This window comes from Pelodiscus sinensis, chromosome 2, assembly GCF_049634645.1.
Source record: "Pelodiscus sinensis isolate JC-2024 chromosome 2, ASM4963464v1, whole genome shotgun sequence".
Lineage (NCBI taxonomy): Eukaryota > Metazoa > Chordata > Testudines > Trionychidae > Pelodiscus > Pelodiscus sinensis.
In genome coordinates, this window is record NC_134712.1 from 22185055 (window position 1) to 22199667 (window position 14613).

At 43.5% G+C, this 14613-nt stretch overlaps 1 protein-coding gene across 2 annotated transcripts in view; it reads left to right on the top strand.

The window, feature by feature from the left end:
- The window catches only part of TAF2 (TATA-box binding protein associated factor 2), a 116328-nt gene that overhangs the window by 77310 nt on the left and 24405 nt on the right, over window positions 1-14613 (top strand). For both annotated transcript variants that reach the window (XM_014577326.3, XM_014577327.3), the window contains 2 exons: window positions 990-1059; window positions 3274-3383. In XM_014577326.3, the coding sequence (XP_014432812.1) occupies window positions 990-1059; window positions 3274-3383 (180 nt within the window). The remainder of the gene's footprint in view (window positions 1-989; window positions 1060-3273; window positions 3384-14613) is intronic.

The following is a 14613-nucleotide window of genomic DNA, read 5'->3' on the forward strand; positions in this document are numbered from 1 at the left end:
AGGTTTGGAGCAGGAGGTTCCTTACCAGCAGGCTGGCAGGGAAGATGGCGGAGCCCCAGATCTGCTAGTCACTCTCCTGGTGCATAGCTTCCCTCAGTGGCCACTCTCAGTATCACATCCCTCCTCTCTCTCTTCCCCCTCCCTTTCCATGTTATGAACAGAGTCACAGACTCACTCTAAAATATATATAGAGAGACTATTTTTTTCTTTTGTAGTATTACAGGTTGAGCCTCTAAAATTTGGGACACTGGTCTGGTAAAATCCCTGGTCCAGCATAGGGATGTAAGCGACTAGTAAACTATCCAATAAGCATAAGCTTATCAGATAGTCGACTAGTGATTCGACTAGTCATTTTTCCCCCTTGCTGGCTCTATCAGAAAGAGGCAGCAAGGCGGGGAGCAGGCTTAAAAGCCGGTTCTCCCCAACACAGTCTCCGCCGTGGGCAAGGGAGGTAGAGGCAGAGCAGTAAATGGTGTGAGTGGGGACTGAAGCAGTCTCCATTTGTTTTGGTCCCACTGACTATTGAAATATTCAGAAACAGTTTGATAGAAAGAAGATTGTAGAGAGGGACTATGTTCACAGTTTTGTAAATAAGTATTTTCCTAGCATTATTTATATCCAGTCATCTATCACAAAACTTAATTGTATCACTAGTGCCAGAATAATATTTTCTTAAATGCTTTTGAATGAAATATACTACTGGATTATATTGTCTACAGACTATTTACTTTTTAGTGTGCCATGTTGAATACTGAAGAATTTTTGCTCCTTTAAAAAAGAAAACAATGTCATTTTAGATGTATCACTAGTATTTACCTATACTGATATGGAAATATGTGTTAAATCATTTGAGATACATTCCAGTCATATTACAGCTTCAGATAATCCCTTGTGATTCTACATAACACATGTAGAATAATTTTCTAATGTCTTTACTTCCCTCTTTATTTGTGTAGGCATACTAACAAGTCATTTAATTTTTGTTATAGTTGATCGGAGTTATGAGGAATTACAGTGGTTGCTTAACATGGTTCAAAATGATCCTGTACCTTATGTAAGGTTAGTATGTCTACAGATACTCAAAAGTCAGCACTTTTCTCCAGTATTCAAATTAGTGCATAAAGTTCTTCAGTCCCTATTATGCCATAGGTTAGGATAGATTACCATAATGGTCATTTCTAGTCTTAAAATTTATGAATATTTTTTGAAAAATTGTTTCCATTAATTTTTAAAATACCACCAAAATTCATTTTTGCTATTCATGATCATTTATATTTAGCAAATAGTTTATCATTGTTTAACTAAAAAAAAAAATCCCTAAAACTTGATCAGGTTTTAGTCTCAAATTACATGTGTGGTTTTGGTTTGTCCTTTGATTTAAGAGGCTTTGCTGCATACAGTTGGTACATCTAACTCTAATATTGATCTGTTGCATGTAATGAAAACAAATCTTAAGTGTGTAAAAGTGTTTTAAACATAATAATGTTCATTAGGTTCTAACTACCAAAGAGCTTAAAGAAGTTGTTAGACTGTAGATGAGAAAAAGGATAACAAATGAAAATGTTGTGGTTACTTACTACTTTAATTTAGATTTAGCCAATGCAGTAAATAAATATATTAGCATGGGCTATGTCATTAGTTATGATCTTCATTTCCCGGCTCCTCAATTCTTTCTTTTACTGATTGCCAATGCAGCAGTACTGTTCTTTAAAATGAATATACTTGTGTATTTTTCCTATTTATGTTTTAGGCTTCCTATGCAAGTATAGTTACTATTTTTCCTAGTCCTAGGAATATATTGCTGTTATTTTTTAAAAGGAAGTTAGATATAATTTGATTTATTATATCAGGTATAAGTAACAGACAATATCTGGTGAGGAAGCAAAATATTTTTAATTGAGTCTGTCAACGAGATTCTGTCAGTTTGAATAGAGCATACTTTAAAAATTATATCCTGAATATAAAAAACTCCCTTCAATGTTAAGGGTATTTCTGTTCCCATATTTATAAGGGTCTTTTCAACAAGGAAAAAAAAGACTATTTAGAGAAAATGGTGAAAAATACTATTCAGAATTTGTTGTCATAAGCATAGTAAACAATCTGAAAAAATGCAGGTTTTTTTCATTTGTTTTTGCTTGCTGCTGGCAGGTGTTGGGGTCATAAGTGTTTCATTGCAAATATTCAAACAGTATTGTAATTTCTAAATAGTTGGCGTCCCTTTTAAAAGTGAAGTGTGAGTCTTAAATGTTTTGACGGATTCCTGTAATTTTGTAGCATGTTTAATGTTTAGACAAGTTTAAAAAAAATTTAGGGGAGAATAAATATTTATTAGAATGTGAAGTGTTCTAATATGGTTCCTATTAATTTAGCTAACAGCACAACATGGCCATTCAGATTATCATGAAAACAGCTTAGATACAAAATCACGCTTTCTCTTTATCATGATGTGTAATGTTGGCAACTAATGTCCACACTGATTGTGTCCTATTCATTACTTTTAAACTGAGTGCATATATGTGTGCATGTATAGACTGAGGAAAGAGCTAACATGAATTAAAGGTATGTATTATGAATGTTGTGAGAGAGACACAAGAAGTCATTCTTCCTCTCTACTCTGTGCTGATTAGCCCTCAATTAGAGTATTGTGTCCAGTTCTGGGCACCACATTTCAAGAAAGATGTGGAGGAATTGGAAAATGTCCAGAGAAGAGCAACAAAAGTGATTAAAGGCCTAGAAAACATGACCTATGAGAGAAGACTAAAAGAATCAGGTTTGTTTAATTTAGAAAAGAGACGACTGAGAAGGGACATGATAGCAGTTTTCAAGTACCGAAAAGGGTGTTACAAGTAGGAGGGAGAAAATGGTTCTCCTTAACCTCTAATGATAGGAGGAAAAACAATAGGCTTAAATTGCAGCAAAGGAGGTTTAGATTGGACATTAGGAAAAGCTTCCTAACTGTCAGGGTGGTTAAACACTGGAATAAATTGCCTAAAGAGTTATGTAATCTCTATCATTGGAAATATTTAAGAGCAGGTTAGATAGACATCTATCAGGAATGATTTAGATGGTGACTGGTCCCACCGTGAGGGCAGAGGACTGGACTCGATGACCTCTTGAGGTCCCTTCCAGTTGTATTCTATGATCCTTTGTAATAGGGGCTCACAGATCTTAACATTTGTATACCCAGTAAAAACTCCAGTGCCAAAACGAGAATTTCAGACATACAAAACAAAGCAATTTTGGATTAAAAAGCAACCTTTGTTTCTCTTTTAGACATAAGATTTTGAACATGCTGACAAGGAATCCCCCCTTTACTAAGAACATGGAGTCTCCCTTGTGCAATGAAGCTTTGGTGGATCAGCTTTGGAAACTTATGAATTCAGGTTTAATCTATTTTTAGTTTTTAAAACTTTGAATGGTTAACATTCTGCACGTTCTCTGGTATATAAAATCAGTACTCTATTTATGTTTGTTTTTAGCAGCTCAAAATTGAGGCTTTCCATTCACAGTTTTATCATCTTGAAGGGATACCCAATATAGAGGATTGTCCTTTGGCACATTGTTTTTTCTTCATCCACTTAAATTATCCTACTTCTTGCAAAGTTCATTTATCATAAGACTCCCACTTGTGGAAATCTTTGATCCAAGTCTACAAGGAATATTTCTTATAATAGGGCACACGGTTTTTACCTTGTGTTGCTACTTCACATGTTGTTGGTCTGTAATTTTCATATTTATAATTTTGGAATAAATTCTTAAATGAATTTTTGAATTATTTTCAGTATTCAGATTGATTAAACACTTCAGTCTCTCATTAGATGAAGCACCCTCATCCCCAACTTAAATGAATAAAATAGATTTAGAATTTCTGGGGATAAATTAGATCTTAATAGTTTTTACTTTAAAATTAAGACTTAACTTGGCTTTGACTAGTAAAAATCCTAATGTAAGAAGTGTTTGTATCTTTTGCTATTTACTTGTTTTTTCATTGCGAAGGCAGTTTTATCCAGTACTCATGAACTGCTCTTTAACATTTGGCAGAGTTTCGATTTCAGATAAACATTGATGTAGTCTTTTAGGTCATTGAGAGCTGACTGTTCTCTTTGCATCTTTATTTTTAGTGTTTGAATGTTTTCAGATACACTTCAGAGGTTAAGGTAGGGTGACTACTAGTAGTTCAGTTTTGTAAAATTTGCCAAGTGTCACTCAGGGAATACACATTTTTATGTTCCCTCTGGAGAATGTGTGTTCCCTGTTTCTCAAGAGGAATATGTGTACAGTGTTCACTTATAGGCATTACCTTTTTTTGCAAATAACAAATAAGTTAATACATTTTTGTTGTACAGGCAGTCCCCGGGTTACGTACAAGATAGGGACTGTAGGTTTGTTCTTAAGTTGAATCTGTATGTAAGTCGGAACTGGCTTCCAGATTCAGCCGCTGCTGAAACTGACCGCCAGTTCTGACTTACATACAGATTCAACTTAAGAACCCCAAGCTTCCCCAAGTCAGCTGCTGCTGAAACTGATGAGCGCTGATTCCAGGAAGCCTGGGGCAGAGCAACTCTGCCTCGGGCTTCCTGTAGTCAGCGCTGGTCAGTTTCAGCAGTGGCTGACTTGGGGACGCCTGGGGCAGAGCAGCTGGGGTGCTACTGGGTTGCTCCAGTAGCACCGCTCCTCGGCGCTACTGGACCAACCCAGCAGCACCCCAGCTGCTCTGCCCCAGGCATCCTGATTCAGCCACTGCTGAAACTGACCAGCAGCGGCTGAATCAGGACCTGGGGCAGAGCAGCTGGGGTGCTGCCAGGTTGGTCCAGTAGTGCCCAGAGCGGGTGCTGCAGGACCAATCCGCAGCGCCCCAGCTGCTCTGCTCCAGGGTCCAAAACAAAAGCCTGGTCTGCTGGGGGGGGCAGGGCACACTATCCGCGCCCCCCCCCCCAGCAGACCAGGGACACGGGGAGCAGAGCAGCAGCGGCAGCGGGGTGCCGCGCCTCTGAGGCTTTGCTCTGGCAAAGTCTCAGAGGCGCGGGACCCCCCCCCGCGGCTGCGGCTTCAGTCCCGGTGCCTGTGGTCTGCTGGGGACCGTCCCCAACAGACCACAGGCACCGGGACTCAAGCGGCAGCAGCGGGCGGGTTCTCGCGCTTATGAGGCTTTGCCAGAGTCTCTTTGCTCTGGCAAAGCCTCAGAAGCGCAGGAACCCGCCCGGTGCCCCTGGTCTGCTGGAGACGGTCTCCAGCAGCCCAGGGGCACTGGAGCAGCTTACGAACGGGGCTTTTTCGCCCCGGAGCTCGCAGGTAGCAATCCGCTACCTCGACCTCCGGGGTGAGAAAGCCCCGTTCGTAAGTGCGGATCCGACATAAGTCGGATCCGCGTAAGTCGGGGACTGCCTGTATTTGGGACTTTAAGCACTTAAATCCCTATGCATTAAGATTACATTCTGTTTGAATTTTATTTTCAATAAGGGATAATAGCAAAGATTGAGTGCCAATAGCAATGTTTGTTAAAGATCAGATTAATTAATAATCCACCAGATATATGGCTGTTTAGCCTTAAAGCCATGGTTCATTTAAATTTACTAAAAGCTAAAATAATTACATTGTGGGAAAACAAATATTTACATTTCTTCTATAATCCTTTATCTTTTATTGACAAACATTGATGTTACTGGATTCCAAAGTGTAGTGATGAGCTATATTTGTAAGGATTCACATATTCATTCAGCAGCTGTATTTAAGATTAACAATTCTTCCAGCCTGCTCTGTGAAAATGGGACCGATGCTGAATGTGTACTCAAGTGGGTTTTTTAAAAGTTTTTCTAACTAGAATAGCTAAGTAAATTCTTTTATTGAATGTTAAATGGCAAGATCATTTAATGTGGATAAGTGTAAAGTAATGCACATCGGGAAAAATAACCCCAACTATACGTACAGTATGATGGGGGCTAATTTGGCTACGACAAATCAGGAAAGAGATCTTGGAGTTATCGTGGACAGTTCTCTGAAAACTTCCACACAGAGTGCAGCGGCGGTCAAAAAGGCAAATAGGATGCTAGGAATTATTAGGAAAGGGATAGAAAATAAGACCCAGAATATCTTACTGCCCCTGTATAAAACTATGGTACGCCCACATCTTGAATACTGTGTACAGATGTGGTCTCCTCACCTCAAAAAAGATATTTTGGCCTTGGAAAGGGTTCAGAAAAGGGCAACTAAAATGATTAGGGGTTTGGAACGGGTCCCATATGAGGAGAGGTTAAAGCGACTGGGACTTTTCAGTTTAGAAAAGAGGAGACTGAGGGGGGATATGATAGAGGTCTATAAAATCATGAGTGGTGTGGAGAGGGCTGATAAAGAAAAGTTATTTATTAGTTCCCATAATAGAAGAACTAGAGGACACCAAATGAAATTAATGGGTAGCAGGTTTAAAACTAATAAAAGAAAGTTCTTCTATACACAGTGTGTTGTCAACCTGTGGAACTCCTTGCCAGAGGAGGCTGTGAAGGCTAGGACTATAATAGAGTTTAAAGAGAAGCTGGATAAATTCATGGAGGTTAGGTCCATAAAAGGCTATTAGCCAGGGGATAAAATGGTGTCCTTGGCCTCTGTTTGTCAGAGGATGGAGAGGGATGGCAGGAGACAAATTGCTTGATCATTGTCTTCGGTCCACCCTCTCTGGGGCACCTGGTGCTGGCCACTGTAGGTAGACAGGATACTGGGCTAGATGGACCTTTTTGGTCTGACCCAGTACGGCCGTTCTTATATAAAGAAAACAATAAATATAGTTCTTCGAGTGCTTTCTCATATCCATTCCACTTAAGTGTGCGTGCACCATGTGCACAGATTGTTGGAGAGTTTTTCCTTAGCGGTACCCGTCAGAGGAGCCCCCCTGGAGTGGCGCCACTATAGCAGCATATATATACCCCTGCTGGCCCTCACCCCATCAGTTCCTTCTTACTGCCTGTGAGGGTTGTTGGAGCTCTAATTTTGCTTATTTGCAAGTGCATGACCAGCAGTATTCACAAATTCTTACTAGTTACTTAGCATGTAATTGAGTCCCTTTGTTCTTTTCAAGTTGCTCTTCCTGTTAATTGTTCATTAAGTAGTTAATTAGCTCGTATTTGTGTTGGGTTGGGGTCTACCAGCTGGACATGGCACTCAGCCTGGGGAGGCTGCGCCTCGTTCCAGCTGGACTGGAGCAAAGAGGAAGGGTTTCCTGGCCAGCAGGAGCGTGGTGCAACCTCCCTGGACTGAACGCCATGGCCAGCTGGTCAAGCAGCCCTTCCCCTTTGCTCCAACCCATCTGGAGTGAGGCACATCCTCCCCAGGCTGAGCGCGGGCATCTGGGCTGGAGCAAAGAGGAGCTGCTGCCCAGCCAGCTGGCCATGGCGCTCAGCCAGGGTGCACCACGCTCCATGTGGGCGGAAGCAGAGGGGAAGCCGTCTGGCCAGGTAGCCGTGGTGGTCAGCCAAAGCAGAGGTCAAATCTTTGAAGGTGTGAGCAGGGTCAGTGTACCAATCTCAAACCAGTGGCCTTTTCCCAATTGCCTTTCCCCTTTCCATCGTGCCTGGTTGCATATCACAATGGATTGATGGGTCCTGGGCATGGTGAAAAGTGGGTATTTCATTCCAGTCTGCTCTCACTCCCCTTCCATCCCCCTACCCCATCCCTATTCACGGTCCCCTCTCATGAACACCTATTAAGGTTAGAGATGCAATAGCTTCTCGATCTGGGGTCTGTGGAGGAAGTTCACTGGGACCTCAGGGGGAGGTGCTTCTACTCCTGTACTTCCTGGTCCCAAAAGACCAAGGGCAGCTTTTGCCCTATCCTGGACTGATTCTGATAGCTCTGGTGTGGCCTCACCAGTACTGGTTTCCAGCTCTCCCCAAATTCTTAGTAGAACAGCCTTTGGCCTTCCCCCTATACCCGGACCTGATCTCTTAGGAGTTCAGCAGGCTTCGGCACCCAAATCTCTGCTCCCTGCATTGCATGGCATGGAAGCTCTGTGGTTGACAGCCACGGAGAGGCAGTGCTCGGAACGAATCCAGGCAGTCCTTTTGGGGAGCTGTAAACCTTCACAAGAGTATCTTACTTGGCAAAGTGGAAGCGCTTTCTTATGGTCAGAGGATAAGGGGTTCCCCCCTATGGAGGCCCCTGTGCTGGCCATTTTGGATTACCTCCGGGATCTCAGACTCCAGGGTTTGGCTCCTTCCACGATACGGATGCACCAGGCAGCCCTCTCAGCCTTTCATTCAGGGTTGCAGGACACGTCTGTTTTCACAGACCCTATCATCCACCATTTCCTTAAGGAGTTGGATAGGGTTTACCCCCAGGTGCATGAGCCATTGCCCCCCAGGACCTGAATCTGGTCCTCTCAAAGCTCATGGTCTCCCCCTTTTTGTACCATTGGTAATGTGCTCCTTTTTGCACCTGTCCTGGAAAGTGTCCTTCCTTGTAGCTATTACCTCGGCCAGGTGAATGTTGGAACTGCAAGGTGGGCCCTCCATGTATGGTCTTTTTTAAGGATAAGGTCAGGATTTGCCCCCACCCCACCTTTCTTCCCAAGGTGGTATGGTGCTTTCATGTTAACCAGAATATTTTTCTGCCTGTTTTTTACCCAAAACCTCATGGTTCCAGGACAAAGCAGGCTCTACACTCTTTAGAAATTTGTGTGCTTTAGCTTTTTATTTAAAAAGCTCTAAACCCTTCTGTAAGTCCCCCCAACTGTTTGTATCCATAGCAGACAGGATGAAGGGTCTGCCAGTGTCAGCCCAGTGTCTTTCGTCCTGGATCACCTCCTGCATTAAGGCGTATTACAAGTTGACGTAGGTTCCAGCCCCACCTATCACGGTCCACTTAACCAGGGCCCAAATATCTTCCACTGCCTTCATTGCTCAGGTGCCTATTGTGGAGATCTGTAGGGCAGCCACCTGGTCATCCTGCACACCTTTGCCATAACAAAGTAGGTCAGGGAGGGCGCGGTGGTTGGCAGGGCTGTGTTGCAGTCTGTCTCTATGTAGGCTTCAACCTCACCTCCTAGGGTTTGGTTTTGGAGTCACCTAAGTGGAATGGACATGAGCAAGCACTCGAAGAAGAAAAAGCTGTTACTTAGCTTCGTAACTTGTTCTTCAAGATGTATTGCTCATGTCCATTCCACATCCCACCACCTCCCCTATGTCGGAGGATTCTGGTAGGAGTATATATGCACTGCTATAGCAACGCCACTCCAGGGGGATCCCTTGCTGGCCTGACGAATATCGCTAAGGGAAAACTCTCGGCAATCTGTGTATGTGGCACATGCACACCTAAGTGGAATGGACATGAGTAACACATCTCAAAGAACAATAGTTACGTAGGTAAATAACCGTTTTATCTCATCAGAATATTTTCTTCTTCGTTTTGCATGTTAAATCTGTCCAGATTTTATTGCTCCCCCATCACCAGCCAATTGCTTATGCAACTCTCATCAGAAAAGAAGTGCCTGAAACTGCATAAATATATACAACAAAGTCCATTCCAAACACTGTTCGCTCCCATGATACCTCTGATTCACAGGAATACATCTTGTAATTTTCCCCTCTGCAAGGTCTTGCTCAGCCAAATCAACACGACAGTTGGCTCATCATTACCTTGTTTATCAATTTAATTTCTATTCTTGCTAGTGAAAAATATGTTTGATGAACTCATAATCAATCAAGTGCTGGCCTGAGCTTGTACCAAAACCATTGTACTTACAGCATTGTGCCAAATATTTTTTGCTATAGGTGGTGCCAAATGTGCTTTTACCATTAGAGTGTGATATCAATGCAACATGAAGCTTTTAATCATTGCTTTTTTCAGGAAAGCATCTTCAGTGTATTTAAAATGTTTTCTTAAATGTAATTACAAATAAGATATTGGATTCAAGTTGAAACATACTAGATGGTAGTCATGTTAGTTGCTCTTTTTGAGTTATGTCAGTGACATTTCCAGAGTTTGTGCAGCAGTTTTGCTCCAGTCATTGGGGTTCCTCTTTTGCTAAATTTTATAAAACACAGAGGAAAACATAGTTGTTCTTTCAGAGACGTCCCCAGAGGTGATCAACAGCAGGTGTCAGGGCGTTCCAGCGCCGCAGAGCGGATTCTTCCTAGCAATGCATTGGGGCCACACATGTGTAGTGCAGGAGGTGCATGGTGCCACCCAGCACTACCGTGCATGCACGGCCATCCTCCCTTCAGTTCCTTCACACCATCACCAGCTCAAGACAGACCTCCACAGTGCTCTTTGTTCCTCAATAGTTCTCGATAGATAGATAGATAGATAGATAGATAGATAGATAGATAGATAGATTTGTTAACTCCAAGTTCTCCCTAGTTGTTCATCAAGTTCTTAAAAAAAAAAAAAAAAAAAAAAAAGGGCTGTTTGCCCCAAGTTGGTTCTCCCACCATTTAAGATCATCCGGAACGAGGGGCTCACCGGAGTTTAAACTCTGCACAGACCATAACAACGCAAAGCTGGCCTCAGATGGCCACGCAAAATCCGTCAAGTGTCTTGTGGACTTCCATATTCAAAGGGACTGCCCACACTGTGCTAAACTTAAGGCACCAATGCAGAAAGACAGAGACCTCCATTTAAAAATGCTCATGATAGAGAAGGGCAAACACCCTTCCTCATATCAGGGCTCTCAGCAGATTGCCAATGATAAGGGGAAAAAAACAAAGAAATCCCCGAAGAAATGTGCCACCTCTCTGCCACAAGATCTGCACTCACCTAAATGGCCTTTGACCAAGAAGCAGGTGACAAAAGCTGGAAAATCACGCCTAAGCAAATACGATATGCCGGGTACCTCTGGTGCTGACTGAGCTCCCCACAGATGTGCCTCACACAGCACCCATATAGAAGCTACAGGCCATTCAGTGCCTACCTCGCAGAACTTGGCACCGAGCATGGTGCCAAACAGCGCTGTGCCTGAGATCACAGCACTGAAAGTGGTTACAAGGGCACTGCAACAGCTGACAGGGCAGCCTATTGGCACTTCCCCGCTTTTGCTGACCACAGCAACTTTTCACAGTGTGTGCTCTGTGTCTACAATACCACAGTTGTGGCACTGGCGCCGCTTGCAACTTCATTAGCAACTTTCACTTACTGGCATCAGAGAAATCTTGTGTCTCCTTCACTTTTAGCTCTCCATTTTTAAGAACTGACAAATTATCTTACCACAATTCAAATACACATCATCACCTACTTTATTATCAACTGATGCTGACAAGGAGCCAGAGGTTTTCTCACCCCAGCTTTTGCCACGTACAGAAACATCAGGACACTTGTTCCATGCTTATTTTGTCCACCCTACCAACATGGGCATGGCCCCCTGGGCTCCATACCCATGGATACCACCACCCATGCCTTATCCACCGCAATGGCAGTATTGGAGCCCATGGCCTCAACATCACAAAAAGAGGCCATATAATACAAAGAACGCTATGAAAGCACTTTGTCCCCTGTCCCAATCCTCTCTAATACAAAGAGAATGGAGTGAAATTGATGAACAGTAGTCCACCAGTTTAGGTTCGGACGCATTACTAGACACAAACTCACCATCTGTGACAGGCAAGGCTGTTATGCCACTACCCCTGGCAACCACTAAAGCCTTCACCCCTTTCCAGGAACTTTTTAAGAGAGTCGCAGCTGAACTAAATATTGCCATGGAGGAAGTGCAGGACACACAACATGAGCTTACAAACATCCTGCAGTCTACACCTTCTTCAGAAATCGCCTTGCCTATTAACTCAGCCATCACGACTCCTGCCAGTTCTTTGGAAAACTCCTGCCTCAATACCTCTCACCTGCAAAAAGGCAGACCGCAAGTATTGTGTCCCACCAAAGGAGTCGGAGTTTTTATTTACTCATCCACCACCAAACTCCCTAGTAGTGAACATGGCTCAGCAAAGAAACAAGCAACAACAAAGTTGTTCCATGCCATTCTGACAGGGAAAATAAAAGACTAGACACGCTCGGCAAAAAGGTGTACACCTCGCAATCACGAGTGGCAGATCAACCGTTCAGTTCTGACAGTTATTCACACAGTGGGGATACCCTCACATAGACCTATTCGCCACCAGAACAAACAAAAAATGCCTACTTTATTGCTCCAGTGGGGGCATGGGAAAGCACTTATTTGGAGACGCTCTTATCCTCAAGTGGAATGACCACCTACTCTATACATTCCCTCCCTTTCTCCTCCTCAACAGAGTACTCATCAAAATATGGAGGGACAAAGCAAAGGTTATCCTAATAGCATCTTGGTGGCCCCAGCAGGTCTCGTTTTGTACACTGGGCTGCTTCCCGTAACATATCACCGGAGGATGCCTCCCTACCTAAATTCCTTGATTACTTACTACATCTTAAGCAATCCAGCCTTTCCATGAGCTCAGTTAGTATACAGTACATCTTGCAGCAGTAACAGTGTTCTATATGACCATCGATGACACCATGGTCTTTGTGCATCCCACATCAAAGAACTTCCTCAAGGCTTACACTCCCTATATCCTGATGTTTCTGCCCTACAGGAACTATGGGACCTACATCTGGTACTGACCACACCCATGAAGCCTCTGTTCCAACCTATGGCCACATGCTCCCTTCTCCACAACGCTCAAAATGGCATTCTCACTTGCAATGTCAGCTCATCGGGTAGGAGAGATGACTGCCCTAATGACAGACCCACCATTTACCATCTTTTTTAAGGATAAAGTCTTTCTATGGACATATCTGAAGTTTTTACCTTCCACCTGAAGCTCTGCCTTCCACCTTAACCAAACAATACACTTACCTGTATTCTTTCCAAAGCCTCATGCCAAAGCCTCATGCCTTTGAGGCACAGATGTATACACTTCTATCACTCTCCTTCTACCTCCACAGAGAAAAACTCTTTAGGTTGTCCCCACGACTCTTAGTCTCCATTGTGGATGTAACAAGCGGCATCAGCTATCATCTGAAAGATTATCCCATTGGATCTCTTGACTACGTCACAATGTGCTACAATCTGAACCATTTACCACCACCTACCTCAGTCCATGCACACTCCATGAGAGTGGTCGCCACTTCCTTCACTTACCTGAAGAAGGTTCTCATCAATGATGGATGTGCTGCTACTACATGGACATCAGAATAAACCTTCACCAGACACTATGCACTTTCCACTGGCCCTCTTTATCCTACAAGGGTAGCAAAGGCCGTACTAACAACTGCTTACCTCCCTGATCCAAAGTCCCTACCTCCATAGGACAAATTGTTTTGCAGTCACCCCCAGAGATAGATAGATAGATCTCTCTCTCTCTCTCTCTCTCTCTCTCTCTCTCTCTCTCTCTCTCTTTACTCACCTTAGCTGTAACTGACATTCTTCAAGATGAGCGTCCCTAGGGGTGCTCCACTACCTTCCTCCCCTCTACTTTGGATCAAAAACAAAAAATATTTTCCAGATAGAGAAGGAACTGAAGGGAGGGTGGCCATACATGTGCGGTAGTGTCAGGTGGCACTCGGCGTGCAATGCTTGCATGGCCCCACTGCACTGCTAGGAGGAATCCGCTCTGTGGCGCTGGGACGCACCAGAACCTGCTGTGGAGTTCCCCCAGGGACGCTCATCTTGAAGAATGTCAGTTACAGCCAAGGTGAGTTACCTCCTCTTCCTACCGCAAAAACTTTTCAGTCATTTCTCTTTCTCTCAAACTTTGAACTATGTTTGTTTTGAGCTGTAATGCCTCACTAGTAACTGTTCCTGCTGTGTGAACCTAGAAAAGACAGACAGGAATAACAACTCATTTTACTTAGGATTGCAGATTGCATCTCAGTCCCTCTCCTAAAGCTGTCCTCCTATATGGTATTCAGTTAAATTATTTTTAAAAAGAGTAAATGCATGCTTGAGACACAAAGTGAATGGGGTAATAGTCTTTTATTAAACCAGTTTCTGCTGGTGAGAGTGACACGTTCCTCAGCTCAGGTTGGCTTGAAAGCTTGTCTCTCTCACCAAAAGAAGTTGATCCTGTAAAATATATTACCTCTCCCACCTTGTCTTGCTAATATCCTGGGATTTACATAGCTACAGCTACACTGCATAGAGGACCATTTTTAAGCATATGCAGAATATGCAGCTACTTGGAGCATCATTGTGCCCTATATTTAGTAATGCTTTATGAGGCGCATCTAACGCTGGCCATGGGCAGTGCTGGCTCGAGTGGTCCCAATCCCCCAGTCTCCCACTCCTACTCTGCCTTCTGGCCTCGATTCTCCTACCCTCTGCTCCCCCGCCCCAACCTGCTACGCCAATCCTCTGCTCCATCTCCAGCCCACTGTTCTGGAGGGCTGCGCACCGCTCCCCCATCTGCCTGGTCCCCCATCAGCCTCCCTGCCCTGTTCCTTCTTCCCACAGCTCCCACTCCTGCAGCTTTGATCAAGATAGTAGTTATCATGCAGTACAGGATGCAAGACGGAGATACAAACATCATGACTCTGAGTGTATTGCAAAACTGAATTTCTCAGCATTTTATTGATTTGTACTACACAGCATGTGATTGGTTGAACCTAATGTCTTGTGTGGCAAAGGTTGCTACTATTTTAGCTTCTTGCATAGCTTTTTGATTT